The sequence below is a fragment of the Panicum virgatum genome, chromosome 5N (genome assembly GCF_016808335.1).
Source record: "Panicum virgatum strain AP13 chromosome 5N, P.virgatum_v5, whole genome shotgun sequence".
NCBI lineage: Eukaryota > Viridiplantae > Streptophyta > Magnoliopsida > Poales > Poaceae > Panicum > Panicum virgatum.
This window is the reverse complement of record NC_053149.1, coordinates 50,366,718-50,389,192: the sequence shown is the minus strand read 5'-3', so window position 1 is coordinate 50,389,192 and position 22,475 is coordinate 50,366,718. Positions and strand designations below refer to the sequence as shown.

The following is a 22,475-nucleotide window of genomic DNA, read 5'->3' as shown; positions in this document are numbered from 1 at the left end:
GTTGGTTGCCGCGTGGGCCTGGAATCGGCCCAAGAGAGCACGGCCCACTGACACCACCCCCACCACAGCTTCCCGAAAGGCAGAAGCCCAGCCCACGCCGACCTTCCTCCTCTCTCCTTTCCCCGCAGGTCCTTCTCTCCCGATTCCCGACGCGGCCACCGCCGCCGCGATGTCGTCGCCGGCAGCGACCGCGCCGTCTTCCTCGGGCGCGACGCAGCCGCAGACGCAGACGCAGCCTCCGGAGCAGCAGGGCGCCTCGAAGGAGCGGCGGATGGAGTCGCTGGGGTGGCTGACGGAGTCGGCGGTGATGCCGAAGAAGCACAAGGCCATCGAGGGCGTGGGCGCCGCCTCCATCCTCGACCTCAAGGCCCAGCTCTACCGCACCCAGGAGGAGGCCCGCAACCCCACCGCCCCCGGCGCCGTCGCAGCCGCCGCTTCCGGCGGGGAGTTCCGCCGCGCCAAGATACGCTCCGCACCCTCGGATCCCCTCGGGGCCAAAAACTCCGGCGTTGATGCCCGGGCCCACAAGTATGTTTCCTCAGCTCTTTGTTTACACAAGTAACCAGTTCACGCGATTGTTGCATGACCATTTGGTTGTAATTTTGGGTGGAATTGATGAGCCTTTGCGTGCCCTTTATACAATTGGATGCCCTAGATGGTTAATATAAGAGCTATTGTAAAGGATTGGCCTGCAAATTGCTCTATCTTTTTGCAATAACGTAGTCCTAATTTATGTCCGTGAGAACTTAGAACAGCAAGTTCTACCAGATTTAGTTGTGTTATTATGCTTACCAGTATTTGTTGATGTAACATATATAGGAAACTAGGAAAATTAATCCTTCATTGTATCAGTACCTTATCATTTTCTCCACTCCGATAGGATGGTCGAGTGATATCTGATCCTGATCATGATGATGTAAGGGAATGTGATTCACATTGTTAGAACAAATTTAATTTTTCTCTAACAGCGTAGAATTGAAACTTACAAGAGATAGAGCAAATGATATTTTTAATTTCCATCTTTGTTCTCTTGCTTCGTTCCAATTAACTGACAATTTTATTTGTTACTTTGCACTTAAGCATTCAACATAAGTCCAGTTGTTTGGCTGTCTATACAGCATTTCCAAACGTCATATTTTTCAACACAACTGTTTTCTGCTAAATTCTGCTCAGTCTCATATAACCATATTTCCAAAAAATCTTTTGTTGTGTATGCTGTCAAGTTTTGACTCTTGACCAGAACTGCTGTTTCCTTTGTGTTCTTTTTTTTTTTTGCTACAGAGACAAGTTGGAACTTAAAGCTGTGAAGGATGGTTCTGCAAGCTATGCAGCTCTAGAAAAGAAAGCAGAGTTGTATGAAAAATTATCCAGAGGCGAGCTACCTGATGAAGAAGACAAGGAGAAGTACTGTGTGGATTTCTTCCAAAAAAGTTTCGATCGTGTCTATGAGCCTCAGATGCCCAATAGCAGGCATGGAACCTCTGATGCTGTAGAGCCAGTAAACGATCATGAAGATTCTGTGTCAAATGCCAAACCAATTGGCCTTGGTCGAGCAGGCACTACACTCGACAGAGATGAGCACAAGCGCTTTGTGAGGTACTGTTGTCTGTGGACAGTGATTGTGCTGACACTCTTATCAAGTTATATTGTGTAAAGCACTCAGTTTTTTTCTCAGTTTTTGCATTTTATTGATTCTCTGAAGATCAAGGTAAATTAGCTTCTCTAGAACAGATGAATAATCAAATTAGGAAATATGATACTATATTCCTAGCACCTGCAACTGCGGGATACAAATTGAGCATTTGGTGCATATAGACAGCACAGTGAAGATGAATTGAGTTCTTATGAGATTTTGGGTGTTGCATAATTGTGTAGTGTGTACCACTATCTTTTATGCTCAATCACTTCTAGTTAGTTCATTAGGTACCTGATTTGAAATCTCAAGATGGAAGACCCATATGTATGTGTTGTTTGGTAGTCGCTTGATATCATTTTTGAACAATATCTATGTTACTGCCATGGTGAGATTTGTAAAATTCGTTGCCACCAATATCAATATACAATATCACCTCGATTTCTCTTGTCAGTATTATGTTCTCTTTGCACAATCATGTGTTGCTGGGCCTTTGATTAACTCGCACCATGTTACGTCTGCAGGGAGGTTCATGAGGAAGTAAGTGAGGCAAGGCATAAGGCTTCGACAGTGAGATCTCGGCGACAAGAGCAGGATGCTGCTCGTAGAGAGAAACTCAGGCAAGCTTACCTCAAGAAACGGCTGGAGAAGTTGATTGCGGAAAAGCAGGCCTCTTCAGCCAGTGATGACCTACCAGCTAGCTAGTGTATTTTATCGCATTTCTTACAAGTAGCAGCTGCAGTAGATCATGCAACCATGCAACTAATCGAACACGCTCTGCAAGTGTTTCTTTTTGATCCAGTAAAGTCAAACTCAGGAAATGATGTCTGCATGTACAGTTGGTCTTGCAGAATATTGTTGTACACAAATCTAGGCAATGGCATCTTGATTTTCCGAGATATTCGCTATACTGTGCTCCATATTCTTCAGCTTTATTCCAATTGTTATGTTTGGTTATTTTTGGAGCATATTCCCATTGTGTTTGGTGTGTCTCCATTTTTGTACGCTATGTGTTATGCGTAAGCCGAACAGTTGGCGAATGTTGTAGACTCGCTTAGTTGACTGAGTTGAGTGAGTTCTAGTCGTCTAAAAGTTGTGAAAATAACTTGAAGAGCACAAAGGAGAGGAGGAAGGAGCAGGTTCCATATTCCCTTGATAGGATAGGAACCGACTGTGTAAAGAAACCCAAGGATAGAAAGTAAAGCTCGCGCTTTCTGTGATTCTTTCTCCAACTTGGTACAAACAGTTCTTGCTGCTGGACCGCATATCATCCGGGCTCCAAACTATTCCCCTTGTGCTATTAAAGCCCAGGAGACGAGACCGCCCGACCATGATCTCACCGGAGAACAATGGCCGGTCGGGTGCCAAGCCAGAAAGCGGGCGAGGCCATGGCGACGACGAATCCGTTCGAGTTCCAAGTGTACGGCCCGAGGCACCTGTCGTCCCCCAGCTGGTGGGATCTCCTCCGTTCGAGCTGGTCAGTAGCTCTCACCTTCACTCCTTCGAAGCACACAACCAGAGCTCTGTGTTACAACCCAGTCTTCTACATTGCATGCGCGCAGGAAGGATCCGAACTACCGGCGGATGGTGGTCGCATGCTTCATCCAGGGCGTGTACCTGCTGGAGCTGGACCGTCAGGACAAGCGCGACGAGCGCACGGGCCTGGCGCCGCAGTGGTGGCGCCACTTCATGTACAGGCTCGCCGAGACGCTCGTCGACGAGCGCGACGGCTCCATCTACGGCGCCGTGCTCGAGTGGGACCGCCAGGCCTTGCTGGCCGGCTACGCCCCGTTCCGCCCCGCCGGCGCGCCGGCCGCCGTCGTGGCGCTCCGCGGCACGCTGCTGAGCGGGGCCACGTTCCGGCGCGACGTCGTGGACGACCTCCGCTTCCTCGCCTGGGACAGCCTCAAGGGCTCCGTGCGCTTCGCGGGGGTGCTGGCCGCGCTGCGCGCCGCGGCGCGACGGCACGGCGCCCGCAACGTGTGCGTGGGCGGGCACTCGCTGGGCGCCGGGTTCGCGCTGCAGGTGGGAAAGGCGCTGGCCAAGGAAGGCATGTTCGTGGAGTGCCACGTGTTCAACCCGCCGTCTGTGTCGCTGGCCACGAGCCTAAGGGGCTTCGCCGAGACGGCCGGCGAGATGTGGGGCCGAGTACGCGCCTGGCTGCCCTACGTGGGCTCCACCGCGGCGGCGGACGCCAGCACCGGCGAGGGGGCGAAGGCGCCGACGCTGGAGCGCGCGGGGACGGCCAAATGGCTGCCGCACCTGTACATCAACACCAACGACTACATCTGCTGCTACTACACCGACGCGGCGGCCGGGACGGCGACCGTGACGGCCGGAGGAGGAGGGAGCGAGAGCAGTAAGACGGCGGCGGGAGGGGGCGGCGGGATGAGCAGCGCTGGGCTGGCGAGGATGGTGCTGGTGTCTAAGGGGCCGACCAAGTTCTTGGACGCGCACGGGCTGCAGCAGTGGTGGGCCGACGACGTCGATCTGCAGGTGGCGCTCAACCACAGCAAGCTCATCGACCGCCAGCTCAGGTCGCTCTACGCGCCACCGCCGGCCGCGCCGCAGATGTGAGGCTGTAGTGCTGCACCAGTTGACAAGGCTTTTGAACAATAAAGCCACGCCATTGGTGATCTGAGCTAGCTCACGAATGATGAACCCTTCCTGAATGAATGTGAACATTCTAAAAGCAAATTGTTGTGGATAGGGATGTTAATTGGTGATCTTTAGGTGCATCTCCAATCCTCTTTAGTTCAAAATTTTGTACTATTTCTTCAAAATGATATCTCAATTTAAAAAATTAGTGCAAAACTTTAAACTAAAGAGGGTTAGAGGTGCACTTAAAGATCATCAATTAACACCTCTAGTTATAGACAAAATAGTTGTGATGCTGAGCTGAGAGCTCGGATGATGTGACCCTTTTTCCTGAGTGGATGTGAATATTTCAAGTTGAAATTGTTGTATACAACATTGACGTTGTTAATGTCCGGACGTCTGATGGGAACATCACCCATCGGGCGGTCCATGCAATATTAAAAAACAGCAATTGCAACATTGAAATTCAATATATGTAATATCGAAAATTAACATTTACAACATCAAAGCATATTGAAAAATTTTATTATCCATCCATCACATAACAATGTTGCATGGAATATTCTAAATCTCTCAATGAAAATGCAATATCTAAATAAAACACTTACAACATTCGTATGAAACACGTGCAATATTACAACATCCGTATGAAACACTTGCAACATTGTTGTACACATTTGAAACATGTGAAATATACGCTTGCTACCGTTTGCAACATGCGACGAACCCTAACAAAGAGAGGAGGATGGCGAGTTGAAGGAGCTCGCGCCGTCGGGGAGCTTGCTGTCGGGAGCTCGCGCCGTCGGGGAGCTTGCTATCGGGAGGTCGCGCCGCCGAGGGAGCCCGCCTAGGCTCGTGCGCCGCTGTGGCCGAGGGAGCCCGCCTAGGCTCGTGCGCCGCTGTCCCGGAGCTCCCGCGGCCGCCCTCACGCGTCGCCACCCTCGAGCTTCCGAAAAACTCGGGTCCGTGTCGCTGGGTTGATATGGCTACCGTCCAGCAGCTAGTGCCCGATATTTTTCTACTCATCATACTTAAGTACAGAAGCATTACCGACACAACATTCAGCCTATTTGGATGCCCATATGTGGCTGGGCTGGAGCTGGGCGATCAGCCCAGCCGTTCGGCTCCACAGGCTCATCAGCCGGTCCGGGTACATCACGCGTCGTCGTGAATTCTGCAGCGGGCAACTGCGCCAGCCAGCTGCCGCATCGAAATAGGAGGGTGCCCGAACCGAACCAAAGGCCGGGCGCGCTGCCGGCTGCACACACTGTTGCGGCTGGGTGGCTAGCAGATTCAGATCATCTCCAGCCCAGCCAGATTGTTATGCGAATTGAAATTTAAGTACAAGTGCGCGCACACCCTAAAATTTATCTGATGAAATTTACAGTGCTAGGTGTGCAATGAATCACCCCTGATTTCAAGTTGAAATTGTTGTATACAACATTGTTATGTGAATTGAAATTCTAGCAGAAGCACAAGCGCGTGCACACCCTAATTTGAGGAAAGACGTGCTGCCTGCTAGAGTGCTAGGTGTGCAATGAATCACCCCTGATTTCAGGTTGAAATTGCTGTATCCAAAATTGATATGTGAATTGAAATTCAAGCCCAAGCAGAGGCGCGTGGACACCCCAAAAAATATTTCTGATGAAAGACTTGCTGCCCTGCTTGTCTGCGAGAGGGCTAGGTGTGCAGTGAATCACCCCTGAAATCATCAGGGTGTGAATTGAAATTCAAGCCCGAGCAGAGGCGCGTGGACACCCCAAAAAATATTTCTGATGAAAGACTTGCTGCCCTGCTTGTCTGCGAGAGGGCTAGGTGTGCAGTGAATCACCCCTGAAATCATCAGGGGAGGAAAAAATAGTAAAAACCAGTAACGACCCTGCTGGGGATCGAACCCAGAATCTCTGGTTCCGTAGACCAGCGCCTTATCCATTGGGCCACGGAGTTGCTGTTGAATCTTTGTTGTCTACGTCTCATAAAATTGCGTAATCAAACTACCAGGCTTCTGGATGTGCTATGAATTTTAGTCCAGGTGCAGCAATCAGTGTGCATCATCAATCTTTACCACATGTATTCTATCTTTAGTGTGAAGCGAACAAATCGAGCAGTTAGCAAGTTCGTCCAGACTCCAGACTAGAATCACCAATGACACTGTCAGTTAAATACGACCAGTCTATTACAGATGAGACAATTGTGCATGAACTTAAGACTCCTACTGGTATCTACAAATTCCATTACAAATCACAATTCTGAGTTCGGTAATATACAATAGATTGATTCAACCAGTGGCAGTGAACCATCCGAAATTGGAATAGCAAAATCTTCAGCTCTAGTCCTAATTGGATTCCTCAGACAACTCTCCACTTTCCTGATGGGAAAATAAAACAAACATGAGGTTATGGAAGAGGATTATGATCTCATCCATAAGAATAGAAAGATTTTGCAAGAGGAAAAACATGTGAAAGATGCACCTTTTTCTTGTTATATTCAATCCTCGCCTTCTCAAATTCTGCTCGTTTCTCGGTAGCTATATCATAATACTTCACCTTTTCCTGTAAATAAATGAAGTGAAAACTAATATTTTCTAAAAGACAAATTTCATAACCTTATAGGAGTACTCAATATTTGTGGCTTCACAGAATTCATAGGTTATCTTTATATTCATAGGTCACACGGCTCATGAATGTGGTAAGTCTAGGACAAGGGCTTTGGCCTGGTATTGCATTTGCTGTCCTTGTACTCACTTTCTACCTAAAATGAAAAGCAGAGGTCCAGGTACCTAAGAAGAAATCATACTGTTTTTGTTTTCCCTGTGGTTTGCTAGCATGCATAGAAAGAGAATAGCTCGATTGCACCAAGGCAAGGTTGAGTAAACAATGTCTGCTCACAAAAGGGGAGGTCAAATACTGACACTAACTCAATACAAAATAACAGCAAACGTGCCATAGTCCAAAATTTGCTGCAGTACCCATAAATTCATTTTGAGAATGTAGGTTGGGAAAGTTGACAGTTCAGACAGTCCATGCCAGCATGTCCCTTCCTTTCAAAAAAAAAAATCCCTTCCTACTCTCTGAAGTATAAACTCATTAATGTATTTGCCATAGCTATAGCAAATTAAACAAGGAAATTAGTTCTACCACTTGGCCTATAGACAAGAAAGAATTTCAATAAGAATTATTTCTTCACTGTATGAGTAAAAACAAAAGAGGCAATAGCTTATATTCTTTAAACTGGATATGAACCAAATTAAACATAATAAAGAGATTTTCTGATCCATAAGTACAGTTTTTCATAAACTGGTTCATCAGGAAAAGAAGTATATGCGAAACATTTCCACTCCACAGCCTGAAAAATGGAATACTGTGGAGTGGAAATGTTTCGCATATACATTTCCAATTTACACCAGCAAGAAGCAATACAGGGTAAATACCTAATGCAACACAACTATCAGGCTGTACGGAGGAAATACTGACCTCAAACGCCATCGTATTCCATTTTTCACCGCATGCCTTCCCTATCTGCAATGCAACATATATTACTACAAGACAACAAAGTTTAAAGATCCAACACTAAAATAATGGAAACTTACTTCCTGAAGTGACTTTACACTTGGATTTTCCTGCTGATAAGTCTTTCGGAAATCATCCCTTCAACACAACATACAGCTTCATTAAAAATTGGCATATCACACAAAGGCACACAACAGAATGAACTGTCGTATTTGTGTTACACCTAAAGATACATGAGAGACCTTGAGGAGCAATCAATATGTGAAATGGAGGTGAATGGATGCATCATAAAGAATTTAGGTTAAACAATTCAAATGTGATTATTGCTGTTATCTTCAGCGGGAACTTAAAACTTTGTAATTATAAAAAAATTGCTAACTAACAACATACACGGTTTTGTTTATAAATAAGTATAAGGTGAACCAGCTCCCAGTCTACTTTGGACTAAGTACAAAAAGCTGGTTGCTATGGCAAGTCAGATGTTCTTCACATCTGAAAGACAGGCGGCGTCCATCTGAAATTGTGTTGTAGGGAAATGTCACTAATCTGACATTATCCAATAATCTGAACTCTGAAAATTTGAAACTGAGAAGACAGAATCATGAAAACTAAAACCTGACTCTAGGCAATCTATGGCAGAGAGGCGAACTCTGACCAAGCACCAGGACTCTGAATATTTGAAACTAAGAAGACGGAATCATGAAAACTAAAACCTGCCTTAGGCAATCTATGGCAAAGAGGCGAACTCTGACCAAGCACCAGGAGGATTCAAACTGCTTGACTAAAGGATACCTTCCATTATCCTAACCTCCGAGCACCCCAAATCAAGTGCAAGAAATTAGAAATTTACTATCTGCAGTGCATAAGCCTAGGTAAAAACTGATTGGACTAGGTCCTAGTGAGCTACAATGTGTCCATCCGACGGGAACGAACAAAGACATGGCACTACCATGATACACTAAGATTTTACTGCTATGTAAGAGGTGCGAAAAATCGCCATAGCCAATCCCTGAGCCGCGAGCAGAGCAGTCACGCAGCAGACACGGAATCCGTAGCGGATTAGTGGCAGGAGGGAGGAAACGAGATGCCGACGCAGCGGGGAACATACATGAAGTAGAAGAAGGCGCTGGGGGGCTTCTTGGGCGCGCGGGGGTCGCCCTTCCCCGCCGGCTTCGGCCTCGGTCTCGGCCTCCGCTTGTGGCTGCCGGGCCTGGGCTCCAGCTCCAGCGTCCTGAGGGGCTTCGGCCACACCGTCTGCGACCTCGTCTTCATCCCGCGGAGGCAACCCTCTCTCCTCTGCGCGCCTGGGCTAGGGTTTACGCGAGGTTTGGAGCTCGAGGAGTGGGGCCCCGAGGAGTGGAGGAGCCAGATGGGAGGGAGGAAGAGGGAGAAGAAGCGAGCGCACGCACGGGAAGTGGAAGACGACCTGACCGCTGAGCTCTCAACATCTCGTGGGCCGGAAAGTGTTACCAGCGCAGGCCACTGAATGGGCTTTCAGTCGGAGCACGGAAACCCAACGAAAATGGTTGCTGGACGGGAGCGCCTTTTTTATTTTTGCATTTTTCAAAAAAATTTTTTACAGAAATATATTTTTAGATTCAGGATTTACAAATCTATACCCCTACCGCCCGGCAGGGGGGCGGCAGGGGGCCTACCGCCCGGCAGGTGGGCGGTAGGAACCTATATATAAATAAAAATAAATTTTTTTGCGCAGAGGTCCTTGGAGGGAGCCTGCCGCCCGCCTGCCGGGCGGCAGGCCCCCTACCGCCAACGGGTGGGGCGGCAGGGGGCCTGCCGCTCGGCAGGGGGGCGGCAGGCTCCCTCCTCAAATATAAAACTCCAACCCTTCCATCTGCGACCTCATTTTCTACCCACGAGATCCAGAGAGGGGAGAGGGAGAGAGGAGGGGTGAGGGAGGTAAAAAAACCGGCGAAGCCCTGCAGGATTTTTGATCCGAACCGCAGGTAACCAATACTTTTCAACTTTGTCATTCCAGATTTTTTATATTTAATTTTATGATTAGTATTTTTTATTGTTGTAAGCACTTAGGGTTCGGATTAGTGGTTATAATTGAAGGCATAGTATATTTGTAGATATTAGATTAATTAAAATGAAGTCTTTGCACTTCCAGATATGTCGAGCAAAGTGGCATTTCAAGTTTATTACGATGACTTCTATAGAATTACTCATGATTCCTATGGAGTAAATCTATCAGCATTGGAAAGAAGACAGTGCAGTCTAGACAAACCCCTAGAGAGGAGTTTTGAGTCCATACAGGAAATGTTTTCACAAGATGTTCAATGTGAATTCAAAGACCCATTTACTTACGGTTCATACCTTGACTTCCTGGGAAGCTAATGGGGATTTCTGGGAGTTGACGCATATAAATAGTACGGAAGAATGGCAACATTACATGCACGCAGCTCTTGAAAGTGGGTGGCCTCTCGCAATGGTAATTCAGAATCACCAGAAGACCGGTGATTTAGGTGAAGGGTCAACACACACAATATCTTACTGCAATGAAGAGATGGAAGAGGATAAAGAAGAAGAGAACTGTGCAAGCTCCAGAACCAGAACCAGAACCACAAGGTTTAGCAGATGAAGGCGAGCGGATACCTGGAATTGTGGAGGATATGGAGAAAGAAGACCAAGATGCACAAATAATAGAGCAATGTGGGGACTCATCGGACGATGAGGACGATGAGCGCTTCCCAGTGCTAGGTGAATGGCGTAAAGAGGGTTTTGGTAATCCAGTGGTACAAGATATTAGATGTCCGGAGTTTGAATACAGAGTGAATGAGGTCATACAAGGGGCAAAGTATCGTACCATTGAGGATGTGAAGGATGCTGTGAAGCTCTGGGCTGTATCTCTGAGGAAGGAATTCAGAGTACTGAAGTCTAGCAGCAAAGAATACGAGGTGAGGTGTGCAGATAGAGACTGTACATGGCGAGTGCATGCATACAAGGGAAAATTCAAGACACACTGGGAATGTTCAATTGTTACACCACATACTTGTAGAATGACAGGTGTAGTGGGATATCATCGTAATATCACATCAACTTTCGTGGCTAAGAAGATGTATGGGGTGATTCTTGACAAAATGGATTATGAGCCTGCATTGATAATTAGGGACATCGAACAGAATTTCCAGTATGTGATCAGCTATGCAAAGGCTTGGCGGGCTAAACAAAAAGTATTTGAGATGAGGTTTGGCACTTATGAAGCATCATATGACAACCTACCTCGTATGCTTGAAGCAATTGTGCAAAGAAATCCTAGAAGTGCTTTTGATACATACAGTTTACTGTGCTTGTCAGGGGGGCCAAGCATTCTGCTGCGAGCTTTCTTCTGCATTGGAGCATGTGTGAGGGCATTCATTTACTGCCCTCCTATTCTGTGTATTGACGGCACTTTCCTGACAGAGAAATATAAGGGAACAATATTGACGGCAATCGGAATTGATTGCAACAAGCAGATAGTTCCCATCGCCTTTGCCTTTGTTGAGAATGAGAACACAGAAAGCTGGTACTGGTTTCTTGAACGTCTGAAGATTCACGTTGTTGCTGGAAGGCCTAATGTTTGCCTTATCAGTGATAGGCATGCAGGTCTACTTGCAGCTATAAGGCAGCTCCAAGAAGGTAGTCAATTTTCACCTCCTATATGGCCAGATGTTGTCAATAGGTGGTGTGTGAGGCATATGGCTGCTAACTTTTATGAGCGGTTCAAGAATAAGGATCTGATGAATTTGTTTCAAGCGATTGTGCACTCAGAATCAACAGAGGAAGTTTGATGCTTTGTGGGTTATAATTGATGACATGAGTGCTGAATTGCTTAAGAGTCAGGCCTCATCATCCAGCAGGAGACGTTCTACAGATTCATTAGTTGGACATGCTAAGCCATTTTCACAGTGGATTGATGGTGCACCTAAAGAGAAGTGGTCACTTCTGTATAACACAGATGGGAGACGTTATGGGATCGAGACGACCAACCATGCTGAATGTTACAATATGGTAATGAGTCGTGTTCGTGGATTTCCTCTTGTTGGCATTGTTGAGTTCATCATGTATGGATGCATAAGGTATTTTCGGGAGCGATACACATCAGCCGCTCCCTTACTTAATGATCCAGGAGTGCATTTTTGCAGAAGGGTCAATGAGTACATGGAGAAAAAAGTTGAAAAGGCTCGATTTCACTCAGTCATATCGATGGGCACAAAGGAGCAAAGATTTGAGGTATCATGCAGGGACAGGACCGGACAGGGTGTCCGCAGACAAAGGGTAATTCAAGAAGTTTTGATAACCATTGACGGGAGGGTGTTCTGCCGATGTCAGAAGCCAAAGGTGCATCACTTACCATGCTCCCATGTCATCGCGGCTTGTTCTGTATCTGGGTTACATGCTGCGTCATATGTTTCTCAATATTTCACAAAAGAAGCCGCAGCACAGACTTGGTGTCATGAGATATACGGCATTGGTAGTCTAGGCCCATTCACTCAAAAAAATATACATCCAATTCTCATCCTTGATGCAGCTACGAAGCGGGGCATAGGCCGAAGGCAGACACGTCGTATCCGGAACGGAATGGATGAGGCCGAGGCTGGAAAGAAGAAAAAACATTGCAACTTGTGTGGAGCGGACGGTCACACTTACAAGAAGTGCCCACAGCTATCAGTACCCAATGATGCTGCCGAGGCTGGACCTTCCAGGAATCCGACGGATGGATCGGCTCCACCTACAAGAATTCGCCGCATCTAGTTGTGCATTTATTTGTGTGTACGAAATTAAGTATATTGTGTATGTACTATATCTAAATGTCTTGTTTAACTAGTTGGCAGTGCGTATTTCTATAGAATTTGGTTGTAATGAACGTAACCTTTAATGTAATATCTTATGTGGTATCTTGTTTAACGTTATATTTATATATCGTTCATTGTATCAAATTGGCTAGCCCCAAATGCTTGGACACATAATGTGACACATAGAAGATAGCTAAATGAGTACACATCCATGATACTGAAGAATCCAAATTATTTCAGTACAGTTTGCTTCACAATCTAGACCGATGAACAATATATGTTACACATTATTTCATGAAATCATCTAGGTAGTCACGCACAGGGGGAGGAACATCATCTCTTGGAGGCCATGGTTTGGGGGGCATGAAATCATCTAAGTCGTGATCCCAGTTAACAGAACTTGGTGCTGGAGGTGGTGCAGTTTGACTTGACGAACCTCTTGACTTTCCCTTTCTCTCTTTTATGGTTCTACTTTCATGTACAGGGGGAGGAACATCAGGTATTCGAGGCCACGATTTGGGGGGCATAAAGTCATCCATATCGTTATCCCAGTTTACACAACTAGGTGCTTGAGGTGGTGCAGCAGGACTTGACGAACCTCCGGTCACGTGTTCTTGCGGAGGCCGAGAACTATGACCCGAAGTTCTTTTCCACCTCCTTCGTCTAGTTTGCGTCATCTAGTTGTTCACGAGGCAGAAAATAAGGTCGCAGAGGGAAGGGTTGGAGTTTTATATTTGAGGAGGGAGCCTGCCGCCCCCCTGCCGGGCGGCAGGCCCCCTGCCGCCCCACCAGTTGGCGGCAGGGGGGCGGCAGGCTCCCTCCAAGGACCTCTGCGCAAAAAAATTTATTTTTATTTACATATAGGTCCCTACCGCCCACCTGCCGGGCGGTAGGCCCCCTGCCGCCCCCCTGCCGGGCGGTAGGGGTATAGATTTGTAAAACCTGAATCCAAAAATATATTTCTGTAATTTTTTTTTTGAAAAATGCAAAAATAAAAAAGGCGCCTGGACGGGATACTGGTTGGGTCGCAGGTTGGCAGGTTGATGATTTGGCTTCGCGGAGGCCTCCATAGCCAACTCCGTGAACATCCCGCTGCACGAGCTGAGGGAGAAGCTTCCGGCGCACCCATTTTGTTCCCGTGGACAACACTGCTGGGCAATTAGATGGGGTGGCTAAGGATGGCGTGCCTCTCGTCCTCTCCCTCCGCGGTGATCTCACGTGATGGCTTCCTTCACTAAATCTTCCTCTCCATCATGGATTCATCCATTCTCGATTTCTCTCCGGGGATTGCTTTCTCCAACAAGGTACGATCCCTTTTTGGATCTCCAGTGATCTCGCCTTTCCCTGATGATGTACACAGTTTCTGGCTTATTGTTTCGGTGGCGTGATCCAAGTTAAAAATCGATGAACAAAATGTGGGTCTCATCCTTCAATCTGTTTTGGGTGGAGTAGCATCGGAATTTGCAGTTGTTGAAATCCAGGATTGGATGTTCAAATTCACGGTTTTCTCTAGAGAAGTTGGCCTCTTGGTCTATAAATTGGATGTTATCTCTAATCCATCTTTTAAATTAACTTTCAATCTGTGTGGAATGAATAGGGTATGCATCTTGCTAATTCATTCATAGCTGATGCTACTAGAACCAATCACCCTTGGGTTCGTGTTCTTTCCAAGAAAGAAAAGTCCTATGCAGTGTTGCTAAACCCAACCCGCCACTATCTGGTTCAAATGCAATTCCTCTTGGTAGTTCACAAGCACATAAGCGTTCATCAGCGTTTGGGCGTCTTAATTCTTTGGATCTTCTGAGGAATTTGACTGATTCTGCATCTGGCTCGAAAGTTTGGAGACCTGTTCGTTCATCAATTCCAGCGCATGGTGTCTTGCCAGCGAAGAACCCGGAAATAGCGATGAACAAGGAATCTAGAGCTAAATCTCCGGGTGGTTTAAATTTGAATATGTCACTCAATCTGGGCTCTGACTCTGATCCGCCACAGGCCCACCATTCATCGGCAAGGTCTCCGCTGCTTGTAAACAACCAAAATTTGGGCCGTCTCCAATGCTCTCGCTATCTCTCCCATAAACACTCTCGGCCCATGTGCGCCTCTAGTGTGCGCTGCCTGGCATGTTTAGGCTTGGTCATGTTACCATTCATTGCCGGTTCCCGCCTCGGTTCCCGGGATTGTGTTTGTCAGAGAGGTGCCCTTCCTTCCCTTCGCTTGCTACGGTTGATTTTCCAACCTCTCCTAGCTGGTTCCCTCATGATCTGTCCCTAATTGGTGGGCCTTCTCCCGACCCCCCGCCGATTTTTTCCTCTTTTGCCCAGCTCTCTCAAGCTCTCCTTGGAAGCTCCTCCTCCGGCCCTTCACCTTCCATAGCTTGGCAACTGCGCTCTGTAGCGCCGCCACATTCCTCCCCCACCCACCCGCCAGAGATTGCGTCGGCACGTCGCTTTTCTTCATCGCCGCTGACACATTCATCTCCCAAGGCCTGTGCGGATCATCAATTCACACTGGAGCAAGAAAACCCTCCTCAAGGGAAGGTGCTACAGTGCTCTGCCGCAATCTCGACGTGACTGCGCAATCGGGTGAGATCATGGCTCACCATTTTGTTGATCCTCGTCCGTTTATGCCTAGAGACTGCACCAGAGTGGATATTCTGGGTAGAAAAGTCATGTCTCGAGCAGTGATTGGTGGGATGCGCGGGCGTCATAGTGATGTTGTGATTGCTCTGATTGAGCCCCTTCCAGCAGAACAAGTTTCTTTCACTTCAATTAGAGACCTACTTGATGATTTCCTGAGAAACCATAGAAGGATTGGCTACCGTTCTTTGCAGCCCTGTCCTTATGGCCAGGCATTTGTCAAATTCGATTTGTTCCATGATCGTGATTTCCTCATTCAGAACAGCCCGCATAATTATGGAAACTATCACATCACTTTCAAGGCTCACAACAAAGGCTGGAATAACAGACGTTCTACCATGAACCATGAAGTCTGCCTTATGCTCTTAGGGTTTAATTTGAAATTTTGGGAACAACATGATATTGAAAAGGCTATTGCAGATTTTGGTAAGCTACTTGCTTGGCAAGAAGACTCCAACCATTTGGCCAGAATTATCAGCAAAGCTAGAGTAGTGAATCTTAAGGAGATCCCTTGGTTCATTGTCTGTTCAGAAGGGGAGAATTTTTAGGGAGAGTCATGGACTTGCCAGTGTGAAATCCTTCAAGCCAGCCCTTTAGGTGGAGCACCAGCTGATGAATCACCCCTCCCAATGGTCCTGATGATGCCCATCCAAATTTCTTTGAATTCTTTGGCTTTGGACAATCAATTGGGCCACATGGGGCTTCTGCTGCTAACCAACAAAATGAAACCCAGCAGAATAATGAACCTCAAGCCCAGAATCAAGCCTAGAAAATTCAGGCCCAAGATCAAGCATTGACCCAGAATTGGGATCTTTGGCCTGAGCAACAGCCCAATATCCAAGTCATGGCTAATGATGCTGCTAATCCTGATGCCAATAATGTAGTGGATGTCCCTGTTGTCTTAGCTATGCCTACTGCTCCTCAGCCAGGGGAAGCATTTATTGAACTAAATGATCTGCTGCAGAATACAGAATTGGAGATTGATCTGAACATGGCAGTTGAGGAAGATCTTGGAGATATTGACAACCTTGCACAAGGGATCCCACAGGTGGAGGAATTAGTGTAAGCATCTAGGCCCTCAAGGTATGTTTCGGTGATTAATGACAACCATTATTGTGACTAATGAGTTTGTGCAGCTTAATAGATCATTATCGCTCATTTGGTCATATGTCAAAAGAGGCCCCTCAATTTCGGTTATTCAAAAAGGCGATCTCGGTATTCAACTCAAGATTATGTCAAGACTAAGGATCTTTCTAGTCCTAAGTGTCATAAGGTTGAGAATGACACTTAGGTTAGTATAGGTTTTTTAGTTTTATAGTGATCGCACTATTAAGAGGGGTTAAGGCTAAGTAACTTGAGCATGGACATGGTCATTTGAAAATGGATGCACAGTATGGTCACTCAGGTTTCTAGAAGTTCAAATAAGTGGTTCTCAACTTATATCTCAAGAATATTTGGATTTCATTCAAGACTCAAATCAGAAAAGGCAAAATCAGAAAAAGTCTTTAACACCGGTTTAACCGACGACCTCAATTTTCTATACGTCGGTTAAACGAAGTCAGCAGAGTCTGGACAAGTCAATACACCGGTTAAACCGACGTGTTTGAATTTAACGTCGGTGCATTAGTCCAGAGTTGGTTTTTCCAGGGTATTACAAGTTCTATACACCAGTTAAACCGACGATGTTTGAAATGGGACGTCGGTGCAATTGACCAGTGAGATGGTTTTTCCAAGGACTTCAGAAGTTGTACTCACCGGTTAAACCGACGATAGGTTTGAGTTAACGTCGGTGCAGTTGTCCAGAGACTTGGTTTTTCAGTTGATCAGTGGACAACTACACTCACCGGTTAAACCGATGATACGTCGGTTAATCTGCCCAAGTTGTAACGGCTAGTTTTCAGAAGGGGCAGTTTACATTCATCGGTTAAACCGACGATGACTATTGGAGGTACGTCGGATTAACCGGCGCTACGCAGTTTTCTGGCAGCTTTTCTCCAACGGCTCTATTCGTGTGAGCTGCCTATATATACCCCTCCAATGGGTCATTTTGCCACTCTTGACACCAGGCAACATCCATACACTCAATACTACAGTCAAGAGCCACCTTAAGCTTCATCTTTGACATACTTGTTCATTCAATCAATCAAGAAGCAAGATTAAGGACTTGAGTAGAGAGAAGCTTGTGTGCATCCGTTCTTGGTGATCGGTTCTTGCTCAAGTGAAGGCCTTAGCTTGTTACTCTTGGTGATTGGCATCACCTAGGCGATCTTGGTGATCGAGGTGTTTCTCGCGGAGCTTGCCAAGGATTGTGGGAGCCCTGGAGAAGAAGATTGTACGTGGCTTGATCTCCACCACGCCGGGATGGTGAACGGAGACTCTTAGTGAGCGCCCTCGTCTCGGTGACTTGGGAGGTGACAAGACTCTTTGTGAGTGTCACAACGTGGATTAGGGGTGTGTGCCAACACATCGATACCACGGGAAAAAATCCGGTCGTCTCTTGTCCACTCTCTTTATTCAAGCATTTTCTTTCATGCAATTTATTCATGTGCTTGACTTAGAGATCATAACTTAGCTCTACCTTGCTAGGCTTTACTTCTCGTTACCTCTTTCTTAGCTTGTGTAGGTAGTTTAGTTATCCGGTTGGTGAATTGGTGCCTTACTAGCATTGCATAGGTTAAGGTTGCTTTATTGTGTTTTAGAATTTGAAAAAGGCCCAATTCACCCCCCTCTTAGTCCATCGATCCTTACAATTGGTATCAGAGCCTCGTTGCTCATTTGGATCATTAGGCTTCACCGCCTAGAGCTATGGCCAAGATGGGTGGTTAGCCGCCTCACTTCGAGGGCAAGAACTTTGCCTATTGGAAGTTCGCATGGCCGCATACCTTGATGCGATTGCCCCCGAAGTGTGGTTGGCAACTAAGACCGGGTTCACCGGAACTCCCACCACCGAACAATTAAAATGGAATGCAAAGGCTAGAAATGCAATTTTCGAAGCCATTAGTGAGGAAGTCTTTGCTAGAGTAAATGGACATGGACTTAGCAAGTGATATATGGAAAGAGCTAATTGAAATGCATGAAGGTTCCACAAAAGTCCGCGAACAAAAATATCACTTGTTTAGAGCTAAGTATGATTCCTTTAAAATGTTAGCTCATGAAAATTGCAATGATATGTACTCTCGCTTGAATGTCATTGTCAAGGACATTAATGCACTTGAAATATCCAAAATTGACAGTGCCTCCATCAATCGCAAGATTCTCATGCTCCTCCCGAAGCCCAAGTATAACATCATCAATGCTATGCTTCAAAAGGAGAATCTTGACATAATGGAAGTGGGAGAACTTGTGGGCGAAATTCACGCTCATGAAATGAGTATCCTTGGTATGTCCGAAGAGCCAACTTCAAGCAAATCAATTGCTCTAAAGACCAAGGCAAACAAATCCCGCAAGCTCAAGATGATCAAGCAAGATTCAAGCTCAAGCAATGAAGAAGATGATCATCATGAAAGCTCATCCGATGTTGAAGATGATGGAGAACTTGCTCTCATGATGAGAAAGTTCACACGCTTGAATGACAAGATCAACAAGAAGGGTTTCAACTTTGACTCTAAAAAGGGAATGTTCCGGCCAATGGATGTCAAGAACAAAATTTGCTACAATTGTGGAGAAAAAAGCCACATCCGTCCAAATTGCCCCAAGCCGGACAAAAGAAACAAGGATAACAAGAGCAAGCATCGCCATGATTCAAGCGATGATGAAGAAGAAGAAAGGAAGAATAAAAACAAGAGACTTGGGAAGAAGAAGAGCCATGACCAGAAGACGAAGCTCTTCCCAAAGAAGAAAGGGCACACCAAGAGAAGCTTCTTGGTAGAAAAACAAGAATGGGTGACCGATGTCTCATCAAGCGAAGAGTCAAGCGATGAGGAAGAAGATATAGTCACCATCGCCCTCACAAATGAAGAACCATCACTATCCTCCACCTCCAATGTGCCTCATGGCCAAAGGTAACTCTAAGGTATGTGAGAGTGAAGATGATAGTGATGATGAGCTTGACCCTAATGAGTTTGCTAACTCATTAATGAGTATACATCCGTCATCAAGTGGGAAAAGGGCAAAGTCAAAGTTCTTGAGAGCACTCGTGCCAAGTTAGAGCTTGCCCACTCCGATTTGCTTGGCAAGTACAATGACTTGCTCAAAAAGCACAATGAGTCACTTGTTCTTGCTAAGCAAGTTGAAGAGAGCCACAAAAAGCTTAAACAAGAGCATAGGGAGTTGGCTCACAAGTATCAAGAACTTGAATTTGCCTATGAAGCAATTGACCCAAGTCTTGAGAACTTTGCTCATGAAACTATTGAGAAGGTCAATGCTTCTACTTCATGTGATGACCTACTCATTAATGCAAATGCTACTAATGCTTTGCCCGAGCTTGCACCTTCTAGGGAAAATGAATTGATGGATCAAGTGGCAAGTCTCAATAGTAGTGTGGAGAAGCTCTCAAGAGGAGAATACATCCACAAGGAGATTCTCTTCAACAATGCCCGTGACTATGGCAAGAGATGTCTTGGTTCATTTCCGGAGCCAAACATAGCTACTACTCCTTCTCCGGAGATCAAGATTAGCTTCATCAAGGAAGTTGGTTCATATTGCCAACATTGCCAAGTCACCGGGCACCACACTAGGGAGTGCACTTTACCATCACGTCCTCTTCCTAATTTACCCAAGAATTACTCATCAATGTTTCAAAATAATCATTTTCTCTTGAGTAAAGTGAAGGGCAAGGTGAAGGCCAAATTCATTGGCAAACTCACTAAGGAGTCAATGAAGAAGCTCCCCAAGCAACTTTGGGTCCCAAAAGCTCTTGTCACACATGTGCAAGGCCCAAAGCTTGTTTGGGTTCCTAAAACTCAAAAGTGATTCTCATGTGTGTAGGTGAACTACAAAGCCGGTGGAAAACATTGGGTACTTGATAGCGGTTGCTCTCAACACATGACCGGCAATGATAGCATGTTCACCACTCTTGAAGACCCCGGAGATCATGAACATGTCACCTATGGTGATAATTCAAGGGGAAAAGTTTTAGGTTTGGGTAGAATAGCAATTTCTAAAGATTTATCTATTTCTAATGTTTTGTTTGTAGAAGCACTTAGTTTTAATCTTATTTCAATTGCTCAATTGTGTGATCTTGGACTAACGTGTGCCTTTGACAAGAATGGTGTTGTAGTAACTCATGAAAAAGACAAGTCATTGGTATTCACGGGGTTTAGGCATGGCAACATTTACTTGGTGGATTTCTCTTCAAGGCAAACAAGTACCATGACATGCCTCTTCACCAAGTCTTCTCTTGGGTGGCTTTGGCATAGAAGAATTGCTCATATCGGCATGAGCAACCTCAAGAAAGCCCACAAGAAAGGGATGATCACCAGCTTGAAGGACGTTACCTTTGACAAGAACAAATTATGCAAAGCATGTCAAGCCGGGAAGCAAGTTGCAACACATCATCCCATCAAGACGATGTTGTCTACCTCCAAGCCGCTCGAGCTACTACACATGGATCTCTTTGGTCCAACTACATACAAGAGCATTGGTGGTAACCTCTATTGCCTAGTAATTGTTGATGATTTTTCACAGTTACACTTGGGTTATGTTTCTAGGCGATAAGGGTGAAACTCCGGAACTCTTCAAGACTTTTGCAAGAAGAGCTCAAAGGGAGTAACAACTCCCCAATTGTGAAGATCCGGAGTGACAACGGCACCGAGTTCAAAAATATGAAGATTGAAGAATGGTGCGATGAAGAGGGCATTAAGCATGAGTTTTCCGCCACCTACACGCCTCAACAAAATAGAGTGGTGGAAAGAAAGAACAAGACACTCATCACCCTAGCAAGAGCAATGTTGGATGATTATGGCACGTCCGAGAAGTTTTGGGCGGAAGCAATCAACACGGCATGTCATGCATCCAACCGAGTGTATCCTCACCGACTCCTCAAGAAAACTCCATATGAGCTCATCACCGGGAGGAAATCAAATATATTATACTTTCGAGTCTTTTGTTGCAAATGCTTCATCTATAAGAAGAAAAGGCTCGGTAAGTTTGAGAGTAGATGTGATGAAGGTTTCTTTCTTGGTTATGCATCAAACTCCAAAGCATATAGAGTATTCAATCAAACCTCCGGGTTAGTTGAAGAAACATGTGATGTGGAGTTTGATGAATCTAATGGCTCCCAAGAGGAGGTTGTTGGCTATGAAAATGTAGGTGATGAAGAGATTGATGAAGCTTTGAAGAATATGTCCATTGGGGATATCAAGCCGGAAGAGGAGCATGAAGGCAATGATCAAGGGGGAGGACCTTCCTCATCTACACCAAGCACCTCCACGGCACCCCAAGCGGATAAAGATCAAGAAAAAGATGATCCACTACCTCAAGAAGATGTGCCAACGCCAACACCCCAAGTCCAAGAACAAGAAGAGCAAAGTGTTCCACCACAAGCACAAGTCACCCATGATCCACCCCAACAAGCATCCACGCAAATACCGCTAGTGAAGCATGGTCGCATCTCCAAGGATCATCCAATTGGTCAAATCATTGGTAGTCCTTCAAAGGGAGTAAGAACTCGCTCTAAGCATGCTTCATTTTGCGAATATCACTCGTTTGTTTCTTGTATTGAACCCACTAGCATAGAGGAAGCGCTTGAGGACTCGGATTGGGTGATGGCCATACAAGAAGAATTGAACAACTTCACCCGCAATGAAGTTTGGGTCCTCGAAGCTCCTCCGAAAGACAAGAATATCATTGGCACTAAGTGGGTCTTTCGAAACAAGCAAGATGAACATGGGGTGGTGATACGCAACAAAGCAAGACTTGTGGCAAAAGGGTTTTCTCAAGTCGAAGGTTTGGATTTTGGTGAAACTTTTGCTCCGGTCGCAAGACTTGAAGCTATCCGCATCCTTCTTGCTTACTCTTCACATCATAACATTAAGTTGTACAAAATGGATGTGAAAAGTGCATTCTTAAATGGCGTTATTAACGAACTTGTTTATGTTGAGCAACCTCCCGGGTTTGAAGATCCGAGGAATCCTAATCATGTTTATAGGTTGCACAAAGCACTCTATGGACTCAAACAAGCTCCAAGGGCTTGGTATGAGAGGCTTCGTGACTTCCTAATCATGCAAGGCTTCAAGATCGGGAGGGTGGACACCACTTTGTTCACAAAAGACGTCAACAGGAATCTTTTCATTTGTCAAATTTATGTTGACGATATTATCTTTGGCTCAACTAATGATTTACTAAGCCATGAGTTTGCTACCAT

At 45.9% G+C, this 22,475-nt stretch overlaps 3 protein-coding genes and 1 non-coding gene across 4 annotated transcripts; 2 read left to right on the top strand and 2 right to left on the bottom strand.

Annotated features, from left to right (window-relative positions):
* Positions 1–100: 100 nt before the first annotated feature.
* On the top strand, positions 101–2,568 carry LOC120672736 (uncharacterized protein At4g18257-like). Its single transcript, XM_039953297.1, has 3 exons — positions 101–528; positions 1,282–1,596; positions 2,158–2,568. The coding sequence occupies exons 1-3, from the start codon at positions 170–172 to the stop codon at positions 2,336–2,338; spliced, it is 855 nt and encodes a 284-aa protein (XP_039809231.1). The 5' UTR covers positions 101–169; the 3' UTR covers positions 2,339–2,568.
* A 165-nt stretch (positions 2,569–2,733) lies between these two features.
* LOC120672737 (GDSL esterase/lipase At4g10955-like) lies at positions 2,734–4,475 on the top strand. Its single transcript, XM_039953298.1, has 2 exons — positions 2,734–3,110; positions 3,196–4,475. Exons 1-2 carry the CDS (start codon positions 2,983–2,985, stop codon positions 4,208–4,210), a joined length of 1,143 nt encoding a protein of 380 aa, XP_039809232.1. The 5' UTR covers positions 2,734–2,982; the 3' UTR covers positions 4,211–4,475.
* A 1,630-nt stretch (positions 4,476–6,105) lies between these two features.
* On the bottom strand, positions 6,106–6,178 carry TRNAR-ACG. Its single transcript has one exon. It is a non-coding gene; the product is annotated as a tRNA-Arg (tRNA).
* A 161-nt stretch (positions 6,179–6,339) lies between these two features.
* LOC120675884 (high mobility group B protein 14-like) lies at positions 6,340–9,203 on the bottom strand. Its single transcript, XM_039957094.1, has 5 exons — positions 8,849–9,203; positions 7,821–7,878; positions 7,705–7,749; positions 6,703–6,783; positions 6,340–6,599 (listed from the first exon to the last, which is right to left on the bottom strand). The coding sequence occupies exons 1-5, from the start codon at positions 9,010–9,012 to the stop codon at positions 6,567–6,569; spliced, it is 381 nt and encodes a 126-aa protein (XP_039813028.1). The 5' UTR covers positions 9,013–9,203; the 3' UTR covers positions 6,340–6,566.
* Positions 9,204–22,475: the final 13,272 nt, after the last annotated feature.

What these genes read in the sequence shown, in the direction of transcription:
- LOC120672736 (XM_039953297.1), top strand. Translation starts at nt 170, where the DNA reads ATGTCGTCGCCGGCAGCGACCGCGCCGTCTTCCTCGGGCGCGACGCAG. An exon ending in GTTGATGCCCGGGCCCACAA is followed by an intron (nt 529 to 1,281) that starts GTATGTTTCCTC and finishes TTTTTGCTACAG; the next exon opens with AGACAAGTTGGAACTTAAAG. An exon ending in GAGCACAAGCGCTTTGTGAG is followed by an intron (nt 1,597 to 2,157) that starts GTACTGTTGTCT and finishes TTACGTCTGCAG; the next exon opens with GGAGGTTCATGAGGAAGTAA.
- LOC120672737 (XM_039953298.1), top strand. Translation starts at nt 2,983, where the DNA reads ATGGCCGGTCGGGTGCCAAGCCAGAAAGCGGGCGAGGCCATGGCGACG. An exon ending in GATCTCCTCCGTTCGAGCTG is followed by an intron (nt 3,111 to 3,195) that starts GTCAGTAGCTCT and finishes GCATGCGCGCAG; the next exon opens with GAAGGATCCGAACTACCGGC.
- LOC120675884 (XM_039957094.1), bottom strand. Translation starts at nt 9,012, where the DNA reads ATGAAGACGAGGTCGCAGACGGTGTGGCCGAAGCCCCTCAGGACGCTG. An exon ending in GGAATACGATGGCGTTTGAG is followed by an intron (nt 6,784 to 7,704) that starts GTCAGTATTTCC and finishes ATTTATTTACAG; the next exon opens with GAAAAGGTGAAGTATTATGA. An exon ending in TTGAATATAACAAGAAAAAG is followed by an intron (nt 6,600 to 6,702) that starts GTGCATCTTTCA and finishes TTTTCCCATCAG; the next exon opens with GAAAGTGGAGAGTTGTCTGA.